At 46.1% G+C, this 24,471-nt stretch overlaps 1 protein-coding gene across 1 annotated transcript in view; it reads right to left on the bottom strand.

Moving 5' to 3' along the window:
* Window positions 1–24,471, bottom strand: part of LOC144772670 (lysosomal proton-coupled steroid conjugate and bile acid symporter SLC46A3-like) — a 210,686-nt gene that overhangs the window by 83,923 nt on the left and 102,292 nt on the right. Inside the window, exons 3-4 of the mRNA XM_078657129.1 lie at window positions 14,350–15,217; window positions 1,781–1,864 (exon numbers count right to left, since the gene is read on the bottom strand). Of these exons, the coding sequence (XP_078513255.1) occupies window positions 1,781–1,864; window positions 14,350–15,217 (952 nt within the window). The remainder of the gene's footprint in view (window positions 1–1,780; window positions 1,865–14,349; window positions 15,218–24,471) is intronic.

Here is a 24,471-nt window from a genome sequence, read left to right as displayed (position 1 = left end):
GGTTAAACACTTGCAAGACCACAAAAAAGATTCAAAGAGAAGTGAAGTGATAATTTGGTGATAAACGGCTCATAAGAGTGGTGAACTGTTTAGCCACTGGCGAGTTTACTGAGGTCAGTAGGGCACAGGTTAACTAATGGCAGGCAGTAGGGGGGCTGGATAAAAGATGGCTGCACATTTGGAACTGCTGACCTCAAAAGCGCCATTATAAAATAACATTTCAGATTTTTTTTGCACCTCAGAAACAAACCAAAATGTTGTCCATTTCTGTAAAAACAATAAGTTAGACTTTCACATTTCTCCTAATCGGTGAATCAATTACATAGGATGGGATGAATCAATAAACAATGATTTTGTTTTAAAGAGAATACGGTGCACTTTTTGGTAAAAGTAAATCAAAGCCAGGGAAGGTAAACATACCTGAACACTTTCACAGCAGGGAATGACTAAGGGCCAGATGTACGACCATGACAATTTGCGACTCGCAAATTGAGCTCGATTGCAAGTCTCCATTTGCGGGTTGCAAAATGCCATGTACAACAGTGTCTGAGACACTGTTTGCAATTCCCAATGGGGCTGCAAATTGCATGCATCATGAATATTCATGAGGTACTCGCAATTTGCGACCCCATAGGGAATGGCTGGCCCTCCCAGGGATGGTGGCCTGCTGGGCTCAGCAGACCTCCATGTCTGGGACTGCTTTTAAATAAAGCAGTTTCTTACACTTTCTTTAAATGCAGCCCATTTTCCTTAAAGGAAAACAGGATGCATTTAAAAAAAGAAAATGAAACGTTTTGTTTCATTTTTTGAGGGCAGGCAATGGTCCCTGGGACTTTGCCTGCACCGAAAAAAAAAATTTCCCCAGCATTTGCAAAGGGAACGGGGTCCCCTGGGGACCCCTTCCCATTTGGAAGTGCATTACCACCCTCTTGCAGTGGGAGGTAAATTGCGAGTGTTTGTCTACATTCATAAATGGGGTAGAGAGTCGCTATTAGGAAGGGACGCCCTTGAAACACCCCTTCCTTATAGCGAGTCGCAATTCCTATTTAGCGAGTCGCAAATAAATTGTGACTCGCTAAATAGGAATTGTACATTTTCCACAATGTGTCAAGATGGAACCCAAGACTTAATGGAGGAAGACTATATGGCAATTCGTTTTGTGCACAGATGCAGCTCTAGCATCAGCTGTGCAAACTGCCATTTCCCTCAAAGAAGAGGCACAGGGGTGCCATAGGAGATAAGAACCTTGTGATGCAGTTACAGGCAGGATGACTTTCAGTGTCCCATACTTCCAGAGGTAAATTGCGAGTGTTTGTCGACCGCAATTGCGATTGCAAAACATTCATACATGGGGTAGAGAGTCGCTATTAGGAAGGGACGCCCTTGAAAAACCCCTTCCTAATAGCGAGTCGCAATTCCTATTTAGCGAGTCGCAAATAAATTGTGACTCGCTAAATAGGAATTGTACATGGCCCTATTCGTTTTAGCATGCACAAACGGGTCGCTAACCTGTTTGCACATGCAATTTAAGGTCGTACATATGGCCCTAAAGCTCCCATCTCTGAACTTCACAATCACATTGACAACAGAAGGATTAAAGAGCTAAAATAGTGGATACACTTGTAAAGGAATGTTTCTCGTTGTGAAATATACACACATTTTCAATGTTTTTGTTTTTAATTCAAAATATTTCCTTGTTATTTTTAGCCCGGCTGAATTTGAAATAAAAACAATGTGTGCTCCTAAAAGCCTTTGAAGAGCGGGAGTAAAGTACACTCACCTTGTTCACTGTCAAGCACCACCTTTGACATCATTGATCGCAAGATGGGGAAAGGCATGAAAGCCAGCAGGATGGCCGCTCGAACTGTGAAGCAAAACAGGTTGAGTTACTAAACCAACAAAACCTTCAGCTTTTGTTCTGATAGTTATCTTTAAGAATCACACGTGCCAATATCTAAAACAGGGTTGTTTTGCAGAGACCACACCTAAATGTCCAAGAGTCCATTCCGAGTTTGCTGTATCTTAGACTAAAGTTACAATTCTAGGAATTAATGTAGGTTAAAGGCAATGAGTTTGCTAAGAATGAGCTTTTCTTGTACAGCAAAAAAACATTTCATACTGAAACTTTTGGAATGATATCCAAGTCGCCTTATCCTGTGTAGTAATAAAAACGGCTGGCTACGGTGGCCTGGATGTCTCAAGAACTTTGGGCCCCATTTACGCCGTACTGGGATTGCTTCTGTTAACAAAGGGCTCAAGTGTAAGTCCTGGAAATCAACTTTCAGAGATTTCCAGGACTCGGTTAGTGGAATATGAGACTACACCTGTGGGACTGCCTGTAGGCCGACATCCTGCCCTTTAGTCCACGACTGGTTCATAAATACCAAGTTGGGTGCAAACTACTTGTTATGTCTATGTCTTATTTTTCATGCGAGTCCAAACTGCACATGCTAGGTGGGCTGCCATCCTGATTTTCACCATGTACAACGTGGCACAGAATGGTCATTCAAATAGTGAATATGCCTAGTTTGGCAACCTCCGAAAAGGGAATATGTGCAGCCAGTGGGTCATTCCCATTCTTGTGTATGCAAGTCAGAATGGATCATAACTGCACACTACGGAAATAGTGAGCCCACGGTAATCAATATTTACCAGGCGCCATAATATGAAAAGAGCCACACCAACGCACACTACTCCCCATCTCTCTCGCTCCATCTCTCTGAACAGGTACAAGGTACAACACAAGCAGCAGCAGCGCAAGCTTCCCTCACATACCAAGAAGGAGCAGCAGTATCACAAGCTTTTCTTGTCCTCAAGTTTCTTAGAGTTCTCATATTGAATAACCATAAGAATATAACAAGGTTGTAGAGAAAAAAACAAGAAGGATGTTGGGGTACAAACAAAGGATCTCCCCAACAGAATACTACAGAAATGGATCCTTTTGTGGTGCCTGTTTCTACTCTGATATACTTTGCATATATTCTCTACTCTCTCTTACAGTCTCAGTATTGCCGTCTATCCCAGATCACACACACTGCAAGCGGGAAGAGAGATTGGCATGCCTCCCGCGTCTATCATATTCTCCACAATGTGTCAAGATGGAACCCAAGACTTAATGGAGGAAGACTATATGGCAATTTGTTTTGTGCACAGATGCAGCTCTAGCATCAGCTGTGCAAACTGTCATTTCCCACAAAGAAGAGGCACAGTGGTGCCATAGGAGATAAGAACCTTGTGGTGCAGTTACAGGCAGGATGACTTTCTTTCAGTGTCCGATACTTCCAGAGAAGCTAGCGAGTGGCAGGGTCCATTTAAAATAAGCCTGCCTTTGGAATATCCTATTAGCTAGCATTGATCCTGTATACATGGGCCAACAGGCAACTATAGCTGCCTGAGGCATCAGATGGATGAAACTGACAAACAGTCATCCAAGATAGAGACAACTTTTCTATGTACATGCTATTGGAACCCACCATCTAAATTAAGTCATGGGAAATGAGCAGCGCATTATTGGACCAGACATTGGTCTGTTTTTGTCTTATTTACATTTTTCATCACCCACTACAGCATGCTGCAGTAGGTCAGCCCACTTCCACCATTTGCTAACTTAATTTGGGGGGGAATGCATTCTGCTTTTTAAAAAGGACCACATCCGCAAACAAAGTAGTTTCCTTCAAAGTCAGGAACTACTGTGCCAGTGTGCTTTCGACACCAAACTAATTAACAAAAAAAATCCTTAATTTTAAGGGTGAGGGCCTGGTAATTCCCTTCGAAGAAACCAGGCCGGACTGAGAAACCAAAAGCAGCCCAGGCACAAATGCTTAAACCAGACCCACTCTCCTGGTCTCCTCGTGCAACCTTGCTTTCCCTCCACCCACTCTCTTTCTCTTTCCAACTCGGCTCTCTTCTCCCCCTTTTCTCTCTCTAATCGCGTTCACTCTACCTTCCCTATCTCTTCCTCGCTTTCATTTTCTTGCTCGAGCTCTCAATGCCTCCCTGTGCCTACTGCAATTAACTTCGGGGTGCTGGAGAAAGTGACAGAGGCACAAGGAGCTTTCCAAGGGCTCTAGCCCACTGGGGAAATGCCCAGTGGAATAAAATGCCTGTTCGGCCCTGAAACAAAAGTAAAAAACTAAACAAAATAACAGCAAAAGGCTGGCATCCACCGTCAAACGTACTGGTTTTTCCAATGCTTGTTTCCAACCAAAATGTAAAACAGAGGCGCACACATGCAAATAAACTAGGAAAAGGAACAGACAGGAAAATGAAAGGAAGAGTCTAACGGCCTAGTGGAATCAATTAGTTGAGTGCTTTTCAGAGAGGAGAAAACAGTAGGTTGTCAGTGGAAGATCTAACCTGCAGAGGGTGCGGTAAAACAGCCGAAACATTGCTACACGTGGTTTGCCTTTGCCCAGCCTTTAACCTCCAACGCAGGTGCAAACTAAAACCCGAATGGAATAGGTTGGGCGCCCGAACCTGCAGGCAAGCCATCATTGTGGCTCTGAACCCTGAAAACACTGACTTGAATATCAGACTCACAAAGTTCATCCAGCAAGCTTATCGTAATTTTAACTTAAAGAGGTCCTGCTAAATCCTCCCTCTTATTTCCTTTTTCTTTTTTATTACTTAATGACCCTTACGATACATCCCAAATTTCTAGGGGGATGAAACGAAAAGAATATGAGTAGTACCCCTAGGAGAATTGGGTCGTTTTTTAGTTGTTTGATATCCAACTCAGTGAGAGTAAAGAAAATGGGGTGAAGTTCCCAGTATATTAGATTTTAACTTTTGTACTATTTTTATTTTTTTCTTTTTTCTTCTGGTTTTTATCCTTTATAAAAATAATTTTTTTTTTTTTATGGACCTAGGAGGTTGAGGATGCGGAAGACCCCTATTTTTATCATGCCTGGCTAATTGACTGTCTTGTTGTTTTTATTTTTAATAAGTTGTATACAACGTGAACTATGTAATCCTCTTTTAAAGATATCTGTGTTATATCTAAATAAAGAATTTCTACTAGTAGGTTGTCTATTCTCCAGACATATGAATGGATAGCCACTGTTATTGGTACTTTGTACATGGTGAAGAGTGGCCTGTTTGGCCACAACTGTATCCTCACCATGTAAGTGTCCTCTCACCAATGTTAACACTGCAAAATATTTTGGACACTTTGTCCATTTTGAAAGGTTCACCGATTCAGAAATCTCAAACTGATCTGCTTGAAAACAGTTATTCAACCCATAACCCTTTCCGTCCTAGCACCCACCCATGGGGGGAAGGGAAAAGGGACAGATTTCACTGTAAAAATGTAGTGTGTCGAGGGAGGAGCTTAGCGCGCATCCAAGATGGTCGCGTGAGCACAGAGCTCCCGAGACCCTCGCCGCCTCCCGCATATATCCTGCCACTAATCCTGCCACAGATGACGGGTTATTGAAGATCTGACCCTGCTGACCTAAATTGTCTTTTCCGAATTTGATTTGGATGCCGGGAACCGGACTTACTCCATTTGAAAAGTTGACGGCCTACACGGGGAGCAGCCTGGGACTCTGGTCCCCGAAGTGCCGGGGTGGTAACTGAACAAGAACGGACGGTGAAGGTTGTCTTGTGCCCCCGAGGTACTTTCGGTTTAGTTTTCGGACTCTCTGGGCTGAACCCAGTTTCCATCTCGCTTCAGTCTCCTAAGGTCTACACTTGGCTTGTACGCTAGCCCACCATCCTCCGTGTTTTAGACTTTTCTGAGATTGACCTGAAGAGAAGTCATTCATACCAGGTCTCAAAGGGCCCTCAGGGGCACGTCGCACACCATGACGGGCAAACCTGAAAGCGATAAGCGGACGACCAAGGTCACGCACCGAGGGGGTGCCACTCAATCTAACAAAATGGACCACTACACCCGTCCTAAAGGATCCCCTGGTGGCGCGGGCAACACACCGGACAAGACCGGAGATGGTTCTGCGTCGACGGCGGAGCTGACCTTGCGAGACGTCATGGGCGCCATTGCAGGGATTAAGACTTCCATGGGCCAGCAGTATGAGACGCTGGCCTCGAAGTTGGACACGGTGGCGATCGACGTTAACTTGCTTAGGACCGACCTGGCGAAGACTAATGAACGGGTCAAGTCCTTGGACATCAAGACCGCCAGTCTTACAACCGACGTGTCTGATCTTCAAACTGAGGTCCGTAATCTACGCTCCACTAACGACTTGTTCGCCCGCCGGCTGGAAGGCTCTGAGAGTCGTGCAAGGCGCAACAATGTCCGCATTATTGGGGTTCCGGAGAAGTCCTCTGAGATGACCACGGATCTCCTCGTGGAGGACCTGATACTGAACCATTTGGCCCCCAAAGGCCTCAGTAACTTTTTTGCAGTTGAGCGCGCTCACCGTGTTCCGGGTGGAGCTCATAAGCCAGGCACTCCGCCACAACCCATAATAGCTCGGATTTTCAACTTCAGGGACAGGGACACCATTCTACAGGCATCGCGGAGTGGAGGTCCCACGAAATTTGAGAATGCCACTATTAGCTTTTACCCAGACTTTACCCAAGCGGTCCAGAAGCAGAGAATGGACTTTATGGGGGTCAAGCGGAGGATGCGGGACATGGGAATGAAATATTCTATGCTCTTTCCTGCCCGACTTCGAGTAGAACACAGCGAGCGAACACTTTTGTTTGATCGGCCTGGGGTCGTCAGTGACTGGCTAGACACTTTACCATCGCGTCGAGATCGCCCGGATCACTCAGAGGGCGCAGCGGGTGGCCTGCAGGATCAGGAGTGAGAGGTGACAACCGGCACACAAAGTGAATGGACTTCGCAGCAGCGGTTTGATTACTTTCTATGTTCATGTATATGTTTGCTGAGCTGGAGATGGCGGGGGGGGGGTACGGACCTCTTCCTCCTCCTGGGGTTCTTCTTCTTTTTGTAGATTTGTTTCTTCTGAGGGCAACAGGCACACAACAAGTTGGGGTGGTTCTTTGGACTAGCGCAGGGGTGCAGGGTGGAGGGATATGTTCAAGGAGTTTTCTTGGGGGTGGGATGGGACACATTGTTCGGTTTTGTTGGGTTTAGAGGCAATGTTTTACGATTTACTTTGATTCTGATGTCCGCTTCGCTGGAAGGGGGAGTCGATCCTTACTGTTGGGATGGGGGGTAGGGGGCTGAGGGTTGTCAGTTAGAATGTCAATGGCCTGGGAGATAGGATAAACGGGGTATAGTGTCCCAGTTCCTGAAACGTTTTTCCCCTGATGGTGTTGTTGTTACAGGAAACGCATTTGATTGGGAACACATGTCGTGCAATGAATCGCCGAGGTTATCGTTTGGTCGCCCACTCCGGATTCACCACTGGGTCGAGAGGGGCGGGGATTCTAGTCAGAAACTCCCTCCCCCTTGCAATAGACGTGACCGCTCTAGATGATAGAGGTAGATATGCTGTCGTCACCGGCAGATGGGAGGGGAAGACGATCTCCATACTTTCTGTCTATGTCCCGCCTGGCTTACAAACTACGACATTTGCAGACCTGGGGGAGATGGTGCTGGGACTCCCAGAGGGTATTTTAATTGTGGGTGGAGACTTTAACTCGGTGGTCTGTGGTAAAGAGGATCGTAGCCCCCCTAGAGACCTCGCAAGATCGCAGTCTTGGTTGAGTACTTTCTTGGAGACGCTGGGTCTAGTGGATTGCTGGAGGTTGATGCACCCTGGACAGGCACAGTACACCTTTCACTCTGGAGCACACGGGAGCCTTGCCAGACTTGATTACATACCTGTGCCAGCGGCGCAGGCAGTCTCGGTGAGGGAGGCTAGACACTTGGCCTGGGGCATATCCGATCACTCCCCAGTGTGGCTCTCCATTGATGCTCGGTATGGGGCGGAGGGTAGAGTGGCCCCGATCAATCCCTGGCATTTTCGTAATCCCAAAATCAGGGCGGGTATGGTCAAGTCCATTGATCAGTACTTTACTGTGAATGTGGGGTCAGTATCCTCTTCTGTTTCACTGTGGGAGGCCTTTAAGACTGTGGTCCGTGGTCAGGCCCTCTCTCTGATTGCTAATGCTCGGAAAAGGAAGAATGAGGAGGTAGAAAGACTGGAGGCTGAACTTAGTGACTTGGAGAGAGAGTTGGAGTCTTGCGCGACACAAGAGAAACGACATGCTCTGCACCTTAAACAGTCTGATTACCGAGCTCTGGTAACAGACGCTGCCAAGGCTATGAGCCGGGAGCAGAGGGGTGGCTGTATGATGTGGGGGATAAGGCGGGGAAGTTGATTGCCTGGCTGGATAAGAAAGAGAGGGCGAGTCGTGTTGTGCCTGTGGTAGAGAGTGCTGATGGAGTGCGGGTGGTTGACCCAGTGGATATAGTGGAGAATTTCGCGTGTTATTTCCAGAAGGTGTATGCACCAGTCTCAGACAGACCGGAGGAAGACTCGCATCTGTTGCTTAGGGATATCGCCTTGCCCGGTCTGTCGGATTCGGACAAAGAGCTCATGGAGTCGGAATTCTCCAATGATGAAGTGGCGCTCGCTATCCGCTCCACTCGCTCGGGTAAGGCCATGGGCCCGAATGGTATCCTCATCGAGCTGTACAAGTTACGTCCGGATAAAATGGCGCCTTATCTCCGAGAGATGTTCCTGGAGTCGCGCGACGTTGGGTCACTCCCACGAGACCAGCGACTCGCGTCCATTGTTGTAATCCACAAAGAGGGCAAACCCCGGGATCTCTGTGCCTCATATCGGCCGATATCACTTTTAAATGCCGAACCCAAAATCTTGGCAAAACTATTGGCTAATCGACTGATAAAGGTGATCGGCGACTTGATACACCCGGATCAGTCTGGATTTATTCCGCACCGCAACACAGCGCTCAACCTGCGTCCTCTTCATGGCGTCCTGGCGAGGGCGGGATCCTTACGTGAGCAGGCCATCTTGGTGTCCTTGGATGCCACGATAGCCTTTGACACCGTGGAATGGTCGTATTTGTGGGCCGCCCTCGCGAAGTTTGGGTTTGGCCCCGGGTTTATCGGTTGGGTTAGACTCCTGTATGAGGAGCCGCTCGCCCAGGTTGTGGTTAATGGTAGGGTCTCGAGGTGCTTTGTGCTCGGGAGGGGTACGCGACAGGGATGCCCGTTATCTCCTTTGCTGTTCGCGCTCGCCCTGGAACCCCTGGCTGCTTGGCTACGGTGGGAACCGTCGCTTAAGGGAATCAGGTGGACCCCTGACTTTGAGGACCGCTTATCGTTATATGTAGAAGATATTCTGCTATACCTCACCTCCCCACAGAAATCGCTGGGAGTGCTGTTTGATGTCCTCAGTTCGTTTGGCAAAAACTCCGGCCTGGTGATTAATTGGGCTAAATCTAGCGTCTATGCACTCACTGGTGATGTGCCCCAGCGTACTTGCCCGATACAGATAACGTGGATCGGATTCAAATATTTAGGGATTTTTATATCATTAGACCCCGCGGTGCGTTATGAACGCAACCTACTCCCCCCGCTGCTCCGGCTTAAATCGGACGTAGCGGCCTGGAGTGGCCTGCCGTTGTCCCCGCTCGGGAGGGCTGCCCTTTTTAAGAAGATGTCTCTGCCCCGATTCCTCTATGCCCTTCAGAATACACTCGATTTCGTACCAGCACGATACTTCCGCGAGGTGGAGAGTCTGCAGAGGCAATTAGTTTGGGGCGGGCGTCCTCGTATCGCCCTAGCAAAATTGACTCTGCCTTGGTACGACGGGGGCATCGCATTGCCGGACATCAGGCGCTACTATTGGGCATCTCAATTGAGTGCAATTAACCATGCTATGTATGGCCCAACGCCAAACTCCGCGTTTGAAATGGATAAATGGCAGTTACCAGGAGGTAATTATAACAGGGCAATATATTCCGAATCGGCTTGCAAGGTACTGTCAGGGTCCACCGGAGTGGCCGTGCGGGTGTGGAGAAGTGCAAATGCAGCCATGGGGTGGTCGGGCAGATTGACCAGGGCGACCCCGCTCTATGCGGCGGAGAAACTGGGTAGCCTATGGACGACGAAGGGCTTCGAAAAGTGGGACCTTATTGGTATCAGTACGGTGGGGGATCTATGGGTCAAAGATAGGATCAAGACCTTTGAGGAGCTGCAGTCGGAATATGCACTTCGTAATAGGGAGTATTTTCGCTATATGCAGGTCCGACACGCACTCCACTCGGTCTTCCCGACCGGAACCGTCATTCCGGAATCCTCCCCCCTCAAAGATAGGGTGCTTGATGGCCATACTCCTGATAGCACCATATCTCTAATATACAAAAAACTGATTAACGACCGAACGGATCTGCTTTTGCAGCTCCGTGAGGCGTGGACCGGCGATGGACTGGAATTGGACGATGAAGACTGGCAGGCAGTGGTATCCTCCCCGAAAGAGGTTGCGATCCCGGCTCGTCTCCGGCTGGTGCAACTAAAGATCTTACACCGTATCTATGTAACTGGTCCCCGTCTGATTCGTATGGGTCTTTCTGTGGTTGGAGCGTGCAGGCGTGGTTGTGGTGCGCTGGGTACCTTCCTACATATCATATGGGAATGCCCGGCTGTGGCTCTGTTCTGGAACCGTGTGCATGTGATTATGGAAGAAGTTACGGGAGTTGCTTTGCTACCTGAGACCCGCCGTTGTCTGCTGAATATATGGGAACCGAATGACTACACTGTGGGACAGACACAATGGGCTACTCTTGGAAACATGGTGGCTAAAAGAGACATTGCGCAGCTATGGGGGTCTCAGAGGGCACCTACGACTTTGGCATGGGAAGAAAATATGGACTGGTGCATGTTCAGGGAAAAAACGGTATATGTTGCACGTGGTAGGCCCAAGAAGTGGGGTAGAGTCTGGAACCAATGGAATTTGTATCGTGGGGAGATTTGTGCCCCCCCGTTTGTGGAGGTCCCGGTGTTACCACAATCCCCATGACCTGACCTTCCTACATTATACAGATTTCTCACTACATGTCCGATTACCCCGGGGGCACCCCTCCCACTTTTTATTTCATCCTTATTACTATAGATCTGTTTAATACGACTCTCCCCCATGAGACGGACACAGGCAGCATTGCCTCTCATTTAGTTTGTTGTTTTCGTTTTTATGTTTCTATAAATAATTAAAATAAGTAGGACCTTCACCCTCTCCTAGGCCACTATTCTGCTCCTGTCGAAATGACATGTTGAATTGCTGCTGGGCCCCCGGGCTGTCGGCTGAAAGTTGAGTAAATTTGCAATGCCAATTGTTTTAGCGACGGCCGGCCCCTGTGGTTGTAGGCCCGCAAATGTAACACTGCAATTGAAATAAAGGTTTAAAAAAAAAAAATTTTTAAAAAAATAAATAAATAAAATGTAGTGTGTCCACGTTGCGTTTTGGCCCATTTCCTGTGGCAGGCACTAGGCCAACCCACACAAGTGAGGTGCCATTTTTATCGGGAGACTTTGGGGAATGAGAGGTGGGTGACATTTTGTGGAGCAAAGCCTATTACAGAACTTTCCATTACAGGAATGTGAGGAAAATGTGTTTTTTGTGTTTTTTTTTTTACAAAGTTTGAGGTTTGCAAGGGATTCTGGGTAACATAACCTGGAGAGAGCCACTCAAGTCACCCATCCTGGATTCCTCTGGGTATCTCGTTCTCAATAATGTATTGGTGTGCATGGTTTCCCTAGGTGCCGGATGAGTTTTGGGCCATTTCCTGTCACGGGCACTAGGCCTACCCACACAAGTGAGGTACCATTTTTATCAGGACACTTGGGGGGGGGGGGGGGGGGGCACAGAATTGTAGTGCAACTGTTATTACCTATTGACTTTCTATGCATTTCCACCTTCCAAATGTAAGACAATGTGTAGAAAATAAGTCACTTTGAAAAATGGCCTATAATTCACATGCTAGTATGGGTACCCACAATTTTTGAGATGTGCAAATTGCTACAGCTTCTAAACTCTATATTTTCTTGCCATTTCAGAAATACATAGGTGACCTTGATATCTATTTTTCACTCTTTATATTTTAACCAAATTAATTGCTATATACCCGGTACACAATGAAAAACCATTGCAAGATGCAGCTCAGTTATTGGCTCTGGGATCTTCGGGTTCTGGGTGGACCTACAAATCTTATACATCCCCACAACCAGAAGGGCCCAGTGGATGTAAAACGTTGGCACAAACAGCTTTTTTTTAAACCTTATTTTCTATTTTTTTTATTTTCAACTATTAGTTTATATAAAAAGAATTTGAAGGATCTACACAAATGACCCCTCGGTGAGTTCAGAATTGTGTCTACTTTTAAGAAAAGTATAGCTTTCCAGGATCCCTTATTGCTTTCACACCAATTTCTACCACGAACTGGAAGGAGGTTTGAAGCACAAAAAGTAGCAAAAATAGGCTGTCCCAGTAAAATGCAGAGACTGTGTAAACATATTTTGTTTTCTGACAAAAGCAGCAAAGGGGTTAAAGGCTTCAAAATAAAGAATTCTCTACATTTCTTAGAAGTGAAGTGAAAGAGGGAGCAGAGAGGCAGACAGGTAGCACTAAAACAGTTGTTTTAAATGAGAGAAGCCTTGGGCCCCTTGCTGAACACTCTTGCATGAAGTGAAATGCAGTGCATTTAGGTGCTACAGTGTGTTTCAGAGTCTTGGATTAAGCCCAACAAAGCGACTAATCGAGAAACTCCACCTGGTGGCCTACAGAGCTTGGACCTATGCCCACACCCAGCCCACCAGTGAAAAATCTCTGGATCATTAACATACTGGACTTGTCCGCCCAGGTCAATGCGGTCACCTCGATCCGTTTCCAAACCCTGAGGATGCTGAGAAATAGCTACAGGTAACTACCTAACAATACCAGAAAAAAACATCACACAAGCCCTTTTAACCAGCAAGGACTATTACTCTACTCCTATGTCGAGATCTCCAAGCAATTCACGAAGAGGACATCCAGAACACCAGACTTGTTTTCAACCTCTGACGTAGATCCTACATCACACTACACCCGCAAGAGCTCCACTACCTCCCAATACACAAGCACATACAAGCCTCTCACCCACTGATCCAAAGCACTACAAAACTCAGGCCCAGGCTACCTTAATAGCTGCATACATTTCTAACAATCTTCAAGGCATCTCCTCTCAGACAGACTCTAGCCAGCACTCGAACCACGCAGCCATGGAAGCAGTTCCAGAGGTCAAACCTTCATACATTGCTCCTAATGCATGGAATGATTCCCCTTCTCCATATTAAAGTCGCCTCCTCTCGTCTTGAATCCCGCAACAAGTTGAAGAATTATCTCTTTGAGTACGTTTCTCAAACTCAGGGCTAGACTCACACACCTGCAGAGCACCAGCAAACCCTCATGGGTGATGGCACGCTATATAAATACATATAACGGAACATCATACACGTTAGGTCATGTCAACGTCCATAAAAGCAGCGCCATCCTAGTGGATTGTGCTGGGACATGCAGCAGTAGACCGCAGCACAGTAGCAGACAATCTGGCTTATTGAAATGCAAACCATCAGGCATGGAACTAAGGTGCAAACAAATCCATTATGCTTAGTATTCTGATACCTGGATGTCTGGAGTTTATAGGTACAATGTCAAGCATGGCCTAGTGTGGTAGCTATGGATGTATGGTTGATCCACCCATAAAAGAACATCAGTATTTTATTAAAACAACACCATTTCTACCAGTCTTCTGGCAAAAGTGTACTACACTCTGTACCCGCAAGTGGTAGAGCAAGACCCATTCCAGGAAGAGAGTACATCAGGTTTTCTATGCAACAGTTGGGCCTAGAGTACACAAAAAAGCATTTAGAGACTGAACTGAAATAACTCAAATACTTGGAACCTCTTGGTATTAGTTATTCATAGAGTTTTGATCTAACGATCTATGGCCACCAAAAGAAACCAAAGTTTCTCTTGGGAAAAAAACCTGGAAAATGATATACAGAACCACACAGTAGTGGTGGGTAGACCACCCAGATTCAAGACTCTCAAGCAGTTTCTTTCAACTTTCACACCAACCAGCTGAGGTCTCCAAGTGTAATGTCTCATGACACTTTTAAAAACGGTTACTGCTACCAAAGATCACTCTAATCCCTCCCTAGCCTCACTGGCCGGCCAACAGGCTGTTTGCCCTATATAATATGTACAGTACACAACACACTGCCCTGACATGGCTCATTTTACATATGTGTGCTATTGCCATATCCATGGCATCCATGTTCAGAATGCATACCTCAGTAACCTAGACACAGATGCATATCTCACTCTTGGATAACCATTCTGAAACATCTATCAGTATGACTGAAGATCTTCTGTTTTGAACAAAGGAGGTACATATCTGAAGTTAACTTACCTAGAAACATTAGCAGTGTTGTTTTGGCAAAGGCTGTCATGAGCATTCCAGTGATCCAGGAAAGGAGACCAATGAAGATAATGAATGGTTCGCTCAGGCACTTGGTGAAAAGGAAAACTCCAAGGAAACTGGTCACAAATACAAAGGTATTCAAAGCGGAACCCCATCCAATAAGAACAGCATCCCAGCAGATAGGAGTGCCCAACTCGTAGAGAGTAAAAACAGAAAAAGCCCCATACTGTCCAAACAAGAACGCCATGAAGGCAAAAAGCATTGAGATAATTAAAGATCGCTTTTTGCAAGAAGCAGTTTTAAAAAGTAAGAACACACCGGAAAATACCTCTTTAAAGCCTTCGGCACTGAATGCATTTGCTTGGGTTTCTGATATGTTTACAGTTTCTTGAAGGAAGAAAATGATGTAGAGAATATTAACAAAATGAAGAATGCAGGCTGTAACAAATGACCATGTAAAACCAACATATTCAATGAAATAGCCTGAAAGTATGCCAGCTAATCCACTTGACACTCCAAGAATTGTGTCAATCAGAGCTATGCGTATAGTCTTCTGTTTTGCACCATGGCTTATATCTGCTACATACGCAAAACATCCACCAAGAAAGGTTGCAAATCCCCCAAGAAATCCAGTAAGCACAGCTGATATAAAAAAAATATAAAGAGGCCAGGAGAAACAGGATATTCCAAAGTAAAAGAAGGAAGTCAGCAAGCCTCCGAGAGAGGGCAACAATAAGGAAGCCTTGCGTCCATGGCGGTCACCATAGGCAACAATGAGCAGGGTCATCAAAAGACTTGGAATCAAGCCGCTTAAATCCATTGACATGGAAAATAGAGATGTCTTCTTTTGGACCTCCTAAAAAAAACAACAAAAAAAAACACTTTAAGAAACGTGTACCCAGTGATTAAACATCTTTACATAACACTCCTCTCAGGGAGCTCCCAACATGTAGCAACTTTGCTCTCTGGACCGGACAAGTAACTTTTAGGTCTATGAAGAGCACCACAACAGAGATCTAGATGCACTTCATTCTCAAACTGATTTTTCTCTTGTGGCAATAAAGTGGCATTGGCATTGAACACATCTGCACAGCTGATATATAATATTGAGAACCAAATTTGTTCTCCACCAGTGTGAGGTCACAGCAGCAGTGAAAGGCCTTCTCCACTGTTGCCTCGAGACAGAAATGGATTCAGTTATCTATCCCCCTATACGTACAGTCCACCATTTTCCATAGTTTCAGTGTTTGTGTACATGTTTTCATTGCCCCTGGAAAACACCTGCAGATTCATTGCCCCTGCAAAAACTAGCAGATCACTACAGGCAAAAAAATGAATACAGATACCATAATTGTCAAATACTTTAAGCTGTTACTTTCAAATGGGAAAGAAGAAAGAGCCATTGACCCCCTCATTGAACTATCTCCACACAGCAAAATGTTCTTCCACCTTCCATTTGCTTTTTTAGCATAAGACTATCAAGAAGCACATTGCCCTCACTTCCCACTAGACTTAGACTTAATTCCAAAGAACAACTGTATTTTACAGATCTACTGCCAAATAATTCTGCTGCCGTATGGGGTAGCGATAAGGGTGTCAGATGCAGCCCTTGCAGTCACAATGAAAACAGATACTAGGAGGAAGAGGGACTTGGAGAGCAGTGGGCAAAGTGAAACCGATTTCCTCCTCCGCTAAACCCCATCTCAAAGAGTTATGAAGGAAATGTAACATGGGAGGGGAGACATCAGGACTCAGTACAACTTGACAGGTTGGTGGAGGAAAGGTGGGTGATGAAACACTGACAAAGGCAGGAAGAGGAACAGAACTCATGAGAGAAGAAGTGGCAAGTTATAAAGCAGAGCTACTGCCACATATAATAGCAAAGAGCTTCCTCTAGGATGAGATACTGCCACCCTTCTTTTATTTTCGGATGTGAAGGTCCAATCTCTGGAGACCTGTTCTTTCCAGTGGCTGGAGACTACATTGGAAAAGGCTATATAAGTGATACAGTGTTGGTCAAGGAAGGCAGTCCCTATTAGGTGAAGTCACTAACGCACCACTGCACTAATGTAGCCTCAAGAAAGTGAGTGGGGTATCAACAGGCAGAGTGAAAGAAGGAAGGAGAGACCAAGGAAAGTTAATGTACAACTTGTCTCTTTATCCTCTGTAAATTGATAAATTACCAGTAGTGTCCCAAAGAAGGGAGTTATGAGGGCCCACAGGGAATCAAACATTCTTAAATATAGTTCTAGTAAAAGTGAGCAGTCATATTTGTTGGTAAAGCTGTAGATTCAGCAATCTATAGAATACATTGATAGGATAAATACATAGCTCACAAATCGGAACATAGTACTATTCCACTGAACGTCAGCGGTTTAATATAAGTTAAGTAATACTATACATTGGCCAATAGATCATTGATGTTTACCTACACGTCCAAGGTATAAAACATAAAATAGTCAAGATTGATGTTGTAGAGGAGGAGGAGCTTCGCGCGCAACCAAGATGGTCGCGTGAGCAAGGGGCTCCCGAGACCCTCGTAACCTCCGAATATATCCTATCACTTATCCTGTGTGCAGTTGACATCTTTGTGCGGATGAACCACCGGTGATCCTGCTATCGTTTTCGCCATCCTGATCAGACCCCGGGGGCCTGAGTTGTGCGGCTGTAAAGTTTGTGGCCTACGTCTTCTGGATGCCCGGTGCCCGAGTTGACATGGTGCCCGGGGCGTAATTGAACAACAACGGCGTGGGGCAGCGACGAACCCCGATCTAACTCAGTTTCACTTTCGTTTCTGATTGTCGTGGTGGCCGCCGGATTCGAGCCGCCTCACTAACTTTCGCTCTCCCGGCCCCCCTGGCGATCTGTCGCCTTGGTTGGCAGTCCCTCTGTGTGGAGTTAGTTTTTTTTTCTCCCTGTCTGATCTACTGGGTCCCCCCTCCTCTCGTCTTTCCTTGGGACATTGCCTGATACTGTCCCGACATGGCGGGCAAACCTGAGGGAGACAAACTGAAGGTGAAGAGTACCAGAAGGGGCAGCTATACCCAATCCAACGTCATGGATCGTTATGCCCAGGTTCAGGGGTCGCCCAACGGAACCAGGAGGTTGCTGGAGGAAGCGAGGAGCTCGTCGGACCCGGTGATGGAGCCGACGCTGCAGTATGTGATGGCCGCCATAGACGGTATCCAGTCCTCCCTTGGGAAGCAAATGGAGACTCTTGCCCACAAGTTAGACACTGTGGCGATTGAGGTGAACTTGATCCGGACGGACCTCACGAAAACCAATGAAAGGGTTAAATCACAGGGCATTAAAACATCGAGCCTCACGGACGACGTCGTTGAGCTACAAACCAAAGCCCGTGCTTTTGGGGACTCTCATGACATGGTTGTTCGCCGCCTGGAGGATTTTGAAGGACGGGCCCGGCAGAACAACGTTCGTATTATTGGCATTCCGGAAAAAGCAGAGGAGCCGGCTATTGACCTTTTTGTTGAGGATCTTATCGTCAATCATTTAGCGCCAAAGGGGCGGAGCAAGTTTTTCATGGTGGAACGGGCCCATAGAATCCCCGGTGGAAAACCAAAAGTGGGAGCCCCCCGCGGCCTCTGATAGCACGGATTTTCAACTTTCGGGACAGGGATGCTATCCTTCAGGCCTCGCGTGCGGGTGGTCCCCTGAAGTTTGAAAACTCCTCCATCAGTTTCTACCCGGACTTCACACTGATGGTACAGAAACAGCGACTCAGTTTTCTGGGTGTGAAACGGAGACTTCGTGAGATGGGCCTTAAGTATGCCATGCTCTTTCCTGCCAAACTGAGGATTGAACACAATTAAAGGGTGTACTTTTTTGACAAGCCTGAGGTTGTGGCGGATTGGTTGGACACCATGCCGGCCCGACAAGATCCTGAGAGTCAGCCTGGTGGAGCTGAGGGTGGACTTGAAGAGCAGGAGTGAGCACCGTCTTCCAGGTCTCCGGGGACTATGAAAGGACTTTTCATACGGTGGTTCTGGATTGGACTTATTACTGCCAGTTTACTTTTGCATGGGGGGTTGCGGGGATATCGTTGGGGTTTATTCCTCCTCAGCCTTACTTTTCGTAGTCTAGTTGGGTATGGGGCGACAGGCACACTGCAAGTTGGGGTGGCTTTTTAGTCGTACGCAGGGGTGCAGGGTGGGGGGTGTTGTACTGGGTTGTTTGGGGGTGGGTTGTTTGGGGGTGGGTGGATGTTGTATTCGTTGTTTTTGCAAGGTGCACTATTGCTGGACATTTTCATCGAAGCATTGGACCTAGCTCGTGGCTGGACCTACTTTTTTTTTATGATGGGGGTAGGGGGTTGAGGTTGATGAGCTGGAATGTCAATGGACTAGGGGACAAGATTAAGCGGGGGGTGGTACTACAGCTCCTGAAACGCCAATCCCCTGATATTGTTCTTCTTCAGGAGACTCACTTAGTGGGACATACGTGTCATGCCATGAACAGGAAGGGGTATCGTCTTATTGCCCATGCTGGGTTCTCCTCTGGATCTCGTGGAGTTGGAATTGTGGTTAGAGCTGCTCTCCCTCTAGAGGTGGAATCCACTGTCATTGATGATAGGGGACGCTATGTGGCGATTTCTGGGCGGTGGGAGGGTCGTACTAGCACTGTGGTTTCTATTTATGTTCCTCCAGGCTTACAGTCGACTACATTTGCTAATCTGGGGCGGGTGTTGCTTGACCTCCCGGTTGGGTCCCTGATTTTAGGTGGGGACTTTAATGCGGTGGTTTCGGGTAGGCTTGATAGACATCCACCCAGGGACGTCAAGAGGACGCATAATTGGCTGCCTGATTTTATTGATGCACTGGGTCTTGTTGATTGTTGGCGACTGCTTCATTCCACTCAACGGCAGTACACTTTTCACTCGGGAGCCCATGGTAGTCTCTCCAGGATTGATTATGTGTTAGTACCGGCTGCGCAGGCATTTGGTGTTGCAGAGGTCCGTCATATGGCTCGGGGGATATCCGACCACTCCCCGCTGTGGCTCCGCCTGGACTTGGTCCCGGGTGCTGAGGGTCGGGTGGCCCTGATCAACCCTTGGTATCTTCGTAGCCCTAAGATTCGTAGCGAGCTTGTGAAGGCTTTGGATCATTATTTCCGAGAGAATAAGGGCTCGGTTTCTTCCGCGGTCCGTTTGTGGGAGGCTTTTAAGACCGTCCTGAGGGGTCATGCCCTGTCATTGATCGCTGGCGCTAAGAAGCGGAGAGAGGAGGAAGTGGTCAAAATAGAGACGGCAATAATTGGAATTAGCTCTGGAGCAGGAGGTGACCCACTCAAAATTGCATGTTCTGCAGCTGAAGCAGCTTGAATATAAATCAGTGGCCTCGGATGCAGCGAAGGCTCTTAGTCAGTCAGCAGCAGGGGCGTATCTATGATGTTGGAGATAAGGCTGGCAAATTGATAGCTTGGCTAGATAGGAAAGATAGAGCAAGTCGTGTGGTGCCAGAGATTGTGACTGAGGATGGGGGCCTAGTTACGGACCCGCAGGAGATAGTGAAGTGTTTCGCCAGTCATTTTCACACCGTGTATTCCTCTGTGTCCGATAGACCGGAGGAGGATTCTCGTTTACTACTTCGAGATATAGCCCTTCCAAGCCTTTCTGAGGAGGATAGGGATCTGAAGGACTCGGCGATCACGGCGAATGAAATAGCGTTATGTAGTGAGCCAGCCTGCCTCCCGCTTAACTGTGAGCAATGCGCGAGGCACTGGTCTCGTGCTGGCTGCCTACGTAATGTGTTGTGACAGTTGGCGGCTCGAGCGACGGCCATTTTACCGTCATCGGTCACTGCTGTGTCGTGCTGGCGGGAGCCTTAAATAAACTATACTTTATATTCACCATTCTGGCCTGTGAGTTATTACAACTCATTTTTGGCGACGACGAACTAAGGCTTCCGCAACGGACCCGCTGATATTCCCCAAGCAGAAACGGTTTTCCTCGCATGATGGCAGGAAGAGTAAGGCGAAACTGACTGAAGTTGGACGCGATCGCTGTGCTTCCTGTGCGTTGAAAGAGTATCCTGATCACGTAATCGGCTCCGTTTACGAACGACGCGGGATCTGCCTCTCCTTCTCTCTGCCTGAGGCGACTGCGCATTCTCACGTAAGTCAAGCGTGAGGAAGTTAACGCCTTCCACATTAGCTCTCCGGCACAAGGCTTCCTCTCATTGCATCTTAAAGGGGAAGTAACCCATTTCGTGGTGAGCTTATGTTCAAAGGGGAAAACATTTGAAATAAGAGATTTACAGCACAAACAAGAGTAGAACTAAAGCGAAAATATCGCTGTGGTCTTATAGCACTCTACAGAGTAAACTAAAGTTAAATGCACGACATATTAAATTATTATTTTTTTTTTTAAAAAGCAACAAGAGAATTGAAAGGGAATTAACACTCAAGTTTAAAACCTATTACACATGAGGAAAAATACCGACACTGTCAGGCCAAGGAAAATGGATTTTTCTTTTCATGTACAATTGTAGGTGTTCTCCCTGTGTATGTTGAACCACTGTTTTAGCTGACAATAGTTTACCTGCAGGGTGTCAACAAAGGAAACTGCAGTGGCATATGTTATACTACTTGCTTTCTTCATAAAATAGTAAATGATGCAGTCAATTCACCCTCCGCCGCCCTTCTTGGATATGCCAGGGGAACCGCCTGCGGCATGGAGAAAATGGTTTGATGCATTCGAGAACTATTTGGGTGCTATTGGAGCGCACAGGTTTAGAGCAGAAAGGAAAAGATTTTTACTTCTTCACTCTCAGGGGTTTGAAGGAAGAGAAACTCTCAAACACTTACCTGATGTAATGGATGAAGGTGGTGAAGAAACTTATGAGTATCAAAACACTGTTAGAAAACTGAAGATAAGGTATGACAAGCAACCCAGTGTCGTTGTCTTAAGACATAAATTCTTTAAGAGAGCACAAAAAACAGAGGAAGAAGTCGACACGTATATTACTGCCTTGAGGAAAATGGTAGCAGAATGCGAATTTGAAAATTTCAGTGAACAACTAGTGCGTGATCAATTCATTAGTAAATGCCTGGATAAATCCATCAGACAAAAGCTGTTGTCCTTGGAAAATCCATCTTTAGATGAATCCATCCGCATAGCTAAAAGCATTGAAACATCACAATCCTCTATCAGAGAACTTGAAAGTAAAAATGATGAAATGGTGACTCCTGTTCGCTTTAAAAACGTGGTGAAGAAAAAAGATTTTCAACAGAATAATTTTTTTCAAAAGAATTGATATCTGCTTCAGGTGCGGTTATCCTTCACATGCTAGAAGTGGAAGGCCATGTCCCGCGAGGAATGCCACATGTCGAAAATGTGGGAAGTTGGGGCATTTTGACAAAGTATGCCAGACAAACAAGAAAAGTCCAAACCAAGTTGCATGTATTAAGGACTCGAGTGACAGTGACAGTGATGACGCCCTCTGTGAACTTAAAGACATGGTTCTGGTGGTAAAAGAAGGAGACATAATAACGGGGGATCCTAATGACTGTGTTGATCCTTATGCTATCATTGGTGTTGGAGATAAAAATCTTGAGACTTTTAGTAGATTCAGGTGCCAGGATCACAATGATCAGTGAATCCTTATTCAAAGAGAAATGGGGAAATAGACCTCTGCAACCACCAGATCGAGAACCAGTATCCTACGAAGGGAAGAGCATTGATCTTCTAGGGTATTTTGATGATGTCTTGGTGTTCAAGAACAGGCACATATATGGTAAAATATATGTGGCCGTCAATGGATTGGACATTCTCGGATGGTTCCATCAAGGTTTGTTCAGTATGATGCTACGTCCTGGAGCAAAAGAACAAATTTTAGTTATTCGTGACCAAACACATGTGGAAGAATTTCTCAATAAATTCCCTAAAGTGTTTTCTGGTGAACTTGGAAAGATCAAGGGGTTCAAGCACAAGATAAAGACAAAGAATGATGCTGTGCCTGTCAAGCACAAAATAAGGAGTATACCATTCAGCATCCGCAATGATTTAGAAAAAGAACTCGTCTATGCAAAAAAGAGGTGTAATTGAACCGATTGAATCGTCGGATTGGTCTTCGGCCTTAGTCGTGGCAAGAAAAAAAAACAATGAACTCAGAATCTGCATTGATCTGCGCAGTTTAAACAAAGTGATTTGGGAGGACTCGCACCCATTACCCAACATCACGGAAATGCTAGGTGTAGTTGCAGGGGCTAAGGTTTTCACCAAACTTGACTTGGCCTCTGCATACCACCAAATCGAACTTGACAGGATTCACGCCACTTCACTGCGTTCAACACACCATCTGGATTGTATCAATTCTGCCGTATGCCTTTTGGCCTTGCGTCGGCAGCCTCTGTCTTTCAGAGAGTCATGGTCAATCTGCTCAAAGGAATCAAAAATGTTGCCATATTTCAAGATGACGTCCTTACATATGCTAAGGATCAGCAGGAACATGACATGGTGTTGTCCAAAATTTTGTCAATTTTCCAAGAGCATGGAGTTGTACTAAAGAGAGATAAGTGCGTATTCTCTAAAGACAGTGTGGAATATCTGGGCCACACCATTTCAAGCGAAGGTGTCACACCAAAACCGAGTTTGGTTCAAGCAATAGTAGACGCATCAGCTCCAAAAGACAAAGCAGGTGTAAAACCAATTTTAGGCCTAACAGAGTTCTATTCACGATTTATCCAAGACTATGCCACCAACATTCGCCCCATTTCAAAGTTGTTACAAGACAAAAGTGAATTTGTGTGGGATGAAGAGTGTAAAATGGCGTTTGAATGGATCAAGGATAAATTGTGCACTGTCAGTGCTTTGAAACCTTTTGTACAGGATGTCCCTTGCACTTTGACTGTTGATGCCAGTAACTATGGATTGGGAGCCGTATTGACACAAGATGTTTGTCAAAATGAACATACTGTAGGATTTGCATCCAGAGTACTTAGAGAGGCGGAAACGCATTACTACGTGATTGAGAAGGAGCTCCTGGCATGTTGGTGGGGCATCGAGAAGTTCAAAAATGATCTGTGGGGGCGCAAATTCACTCTTCAAACAGACCATAAACCATTAGTGTCAATTCTTGGTAACACAAAAGGTCGTAGTGCTACTCCCCGCATTGCACGCCTTGCATCTAAGTTATTACAATACAATTTTGATGTTGTCCACATTGCTGGGGGGAAAAATGTGAGAGCAGACGCTTTGTCACGTCTACCTCCCTCCACGAATAAGACCACGCTGTGTAATGATGACTGTTATGATGATGATGAAGACTGTATTATTGCCAGTGTTGAATTGTTACATGTATGTTCTGTGGGACAAGAAGGTTGGAGGGAAGCTCTAGAAAGTGATCAAGTTCTAAAAGAAGTGAAAAAGTATATTGTCCAAGGGTGGCCGAGAGAAAGGAATGTGGGTATGGACTTACAACCCTATGTGAAGGTGAGTGATGAACTCTTTATTGAAGATGGTCTAGTTTTCAGGATTGAGAAATTGGTACCCCCCGAAAACATTAGAGCCACACTTTTAGCCAAGGCCCATGTAGGGCATCTTGGAGCCACACTCACTAAACGTAGAGTAAGAGAGTACTTCTGGTGGCCGCAGATGGATAAAGATATTGATGCTATGGTGCAAGAATGCACAATTTGTTCTTCTAGTGACAAAAGTTTTCGCACAGCCAGTCCACCGCTCACGCCTATACCTCTTCCAGCTGCACCGTGGGAGAAACTTGGTATTGATGTGCTAGGACCCTTCCATAGTTTGCCCCATCAATGTAAATTTGCAATTGTGATGATGGATTATTACACGAAGTGGCCAGAAGCTAAATTTGTGTCCAAAGTTGACTCTAAAGAGATCATTGACTTCATGAAAGAAATTTTCATGAGAGAAGGGTTTACCCTTTCCATCATATCCGACAATGGGGTGCAGTTTGTGTCCACTGAGGTGGAAGAGTTCCTTAATGAGTCTGCCATCACTCACTACAGAAGTTCCCTTTACCACCCACAAACCAATGGTCTGGTGGAAAGACTCAACAGAGTTATTGATGATTGTGTCAAATGGGCTATTGTACACAACAAAGCTGTTCCCCAGAGTGTGAGGGCCAT

This window comes from Lissotriton helveticus, chromosome 8 (assembly GCF_964261635.1).
Source record: "Lissotriton helveticus chromosome 8, aLisHel1.1, whole genome shotgun sequence".
Lineage (NCBI taxonomy): Eukaryota > Metazoa > Chordata > Amphibia > Caudata > Salamandridae > Lissotriton > Lissotriton helveticus.
Note: the sequence above shows the minus strand (reverse complement) of the source record. Positions and strands in the feature narration are given on the sequence as shown.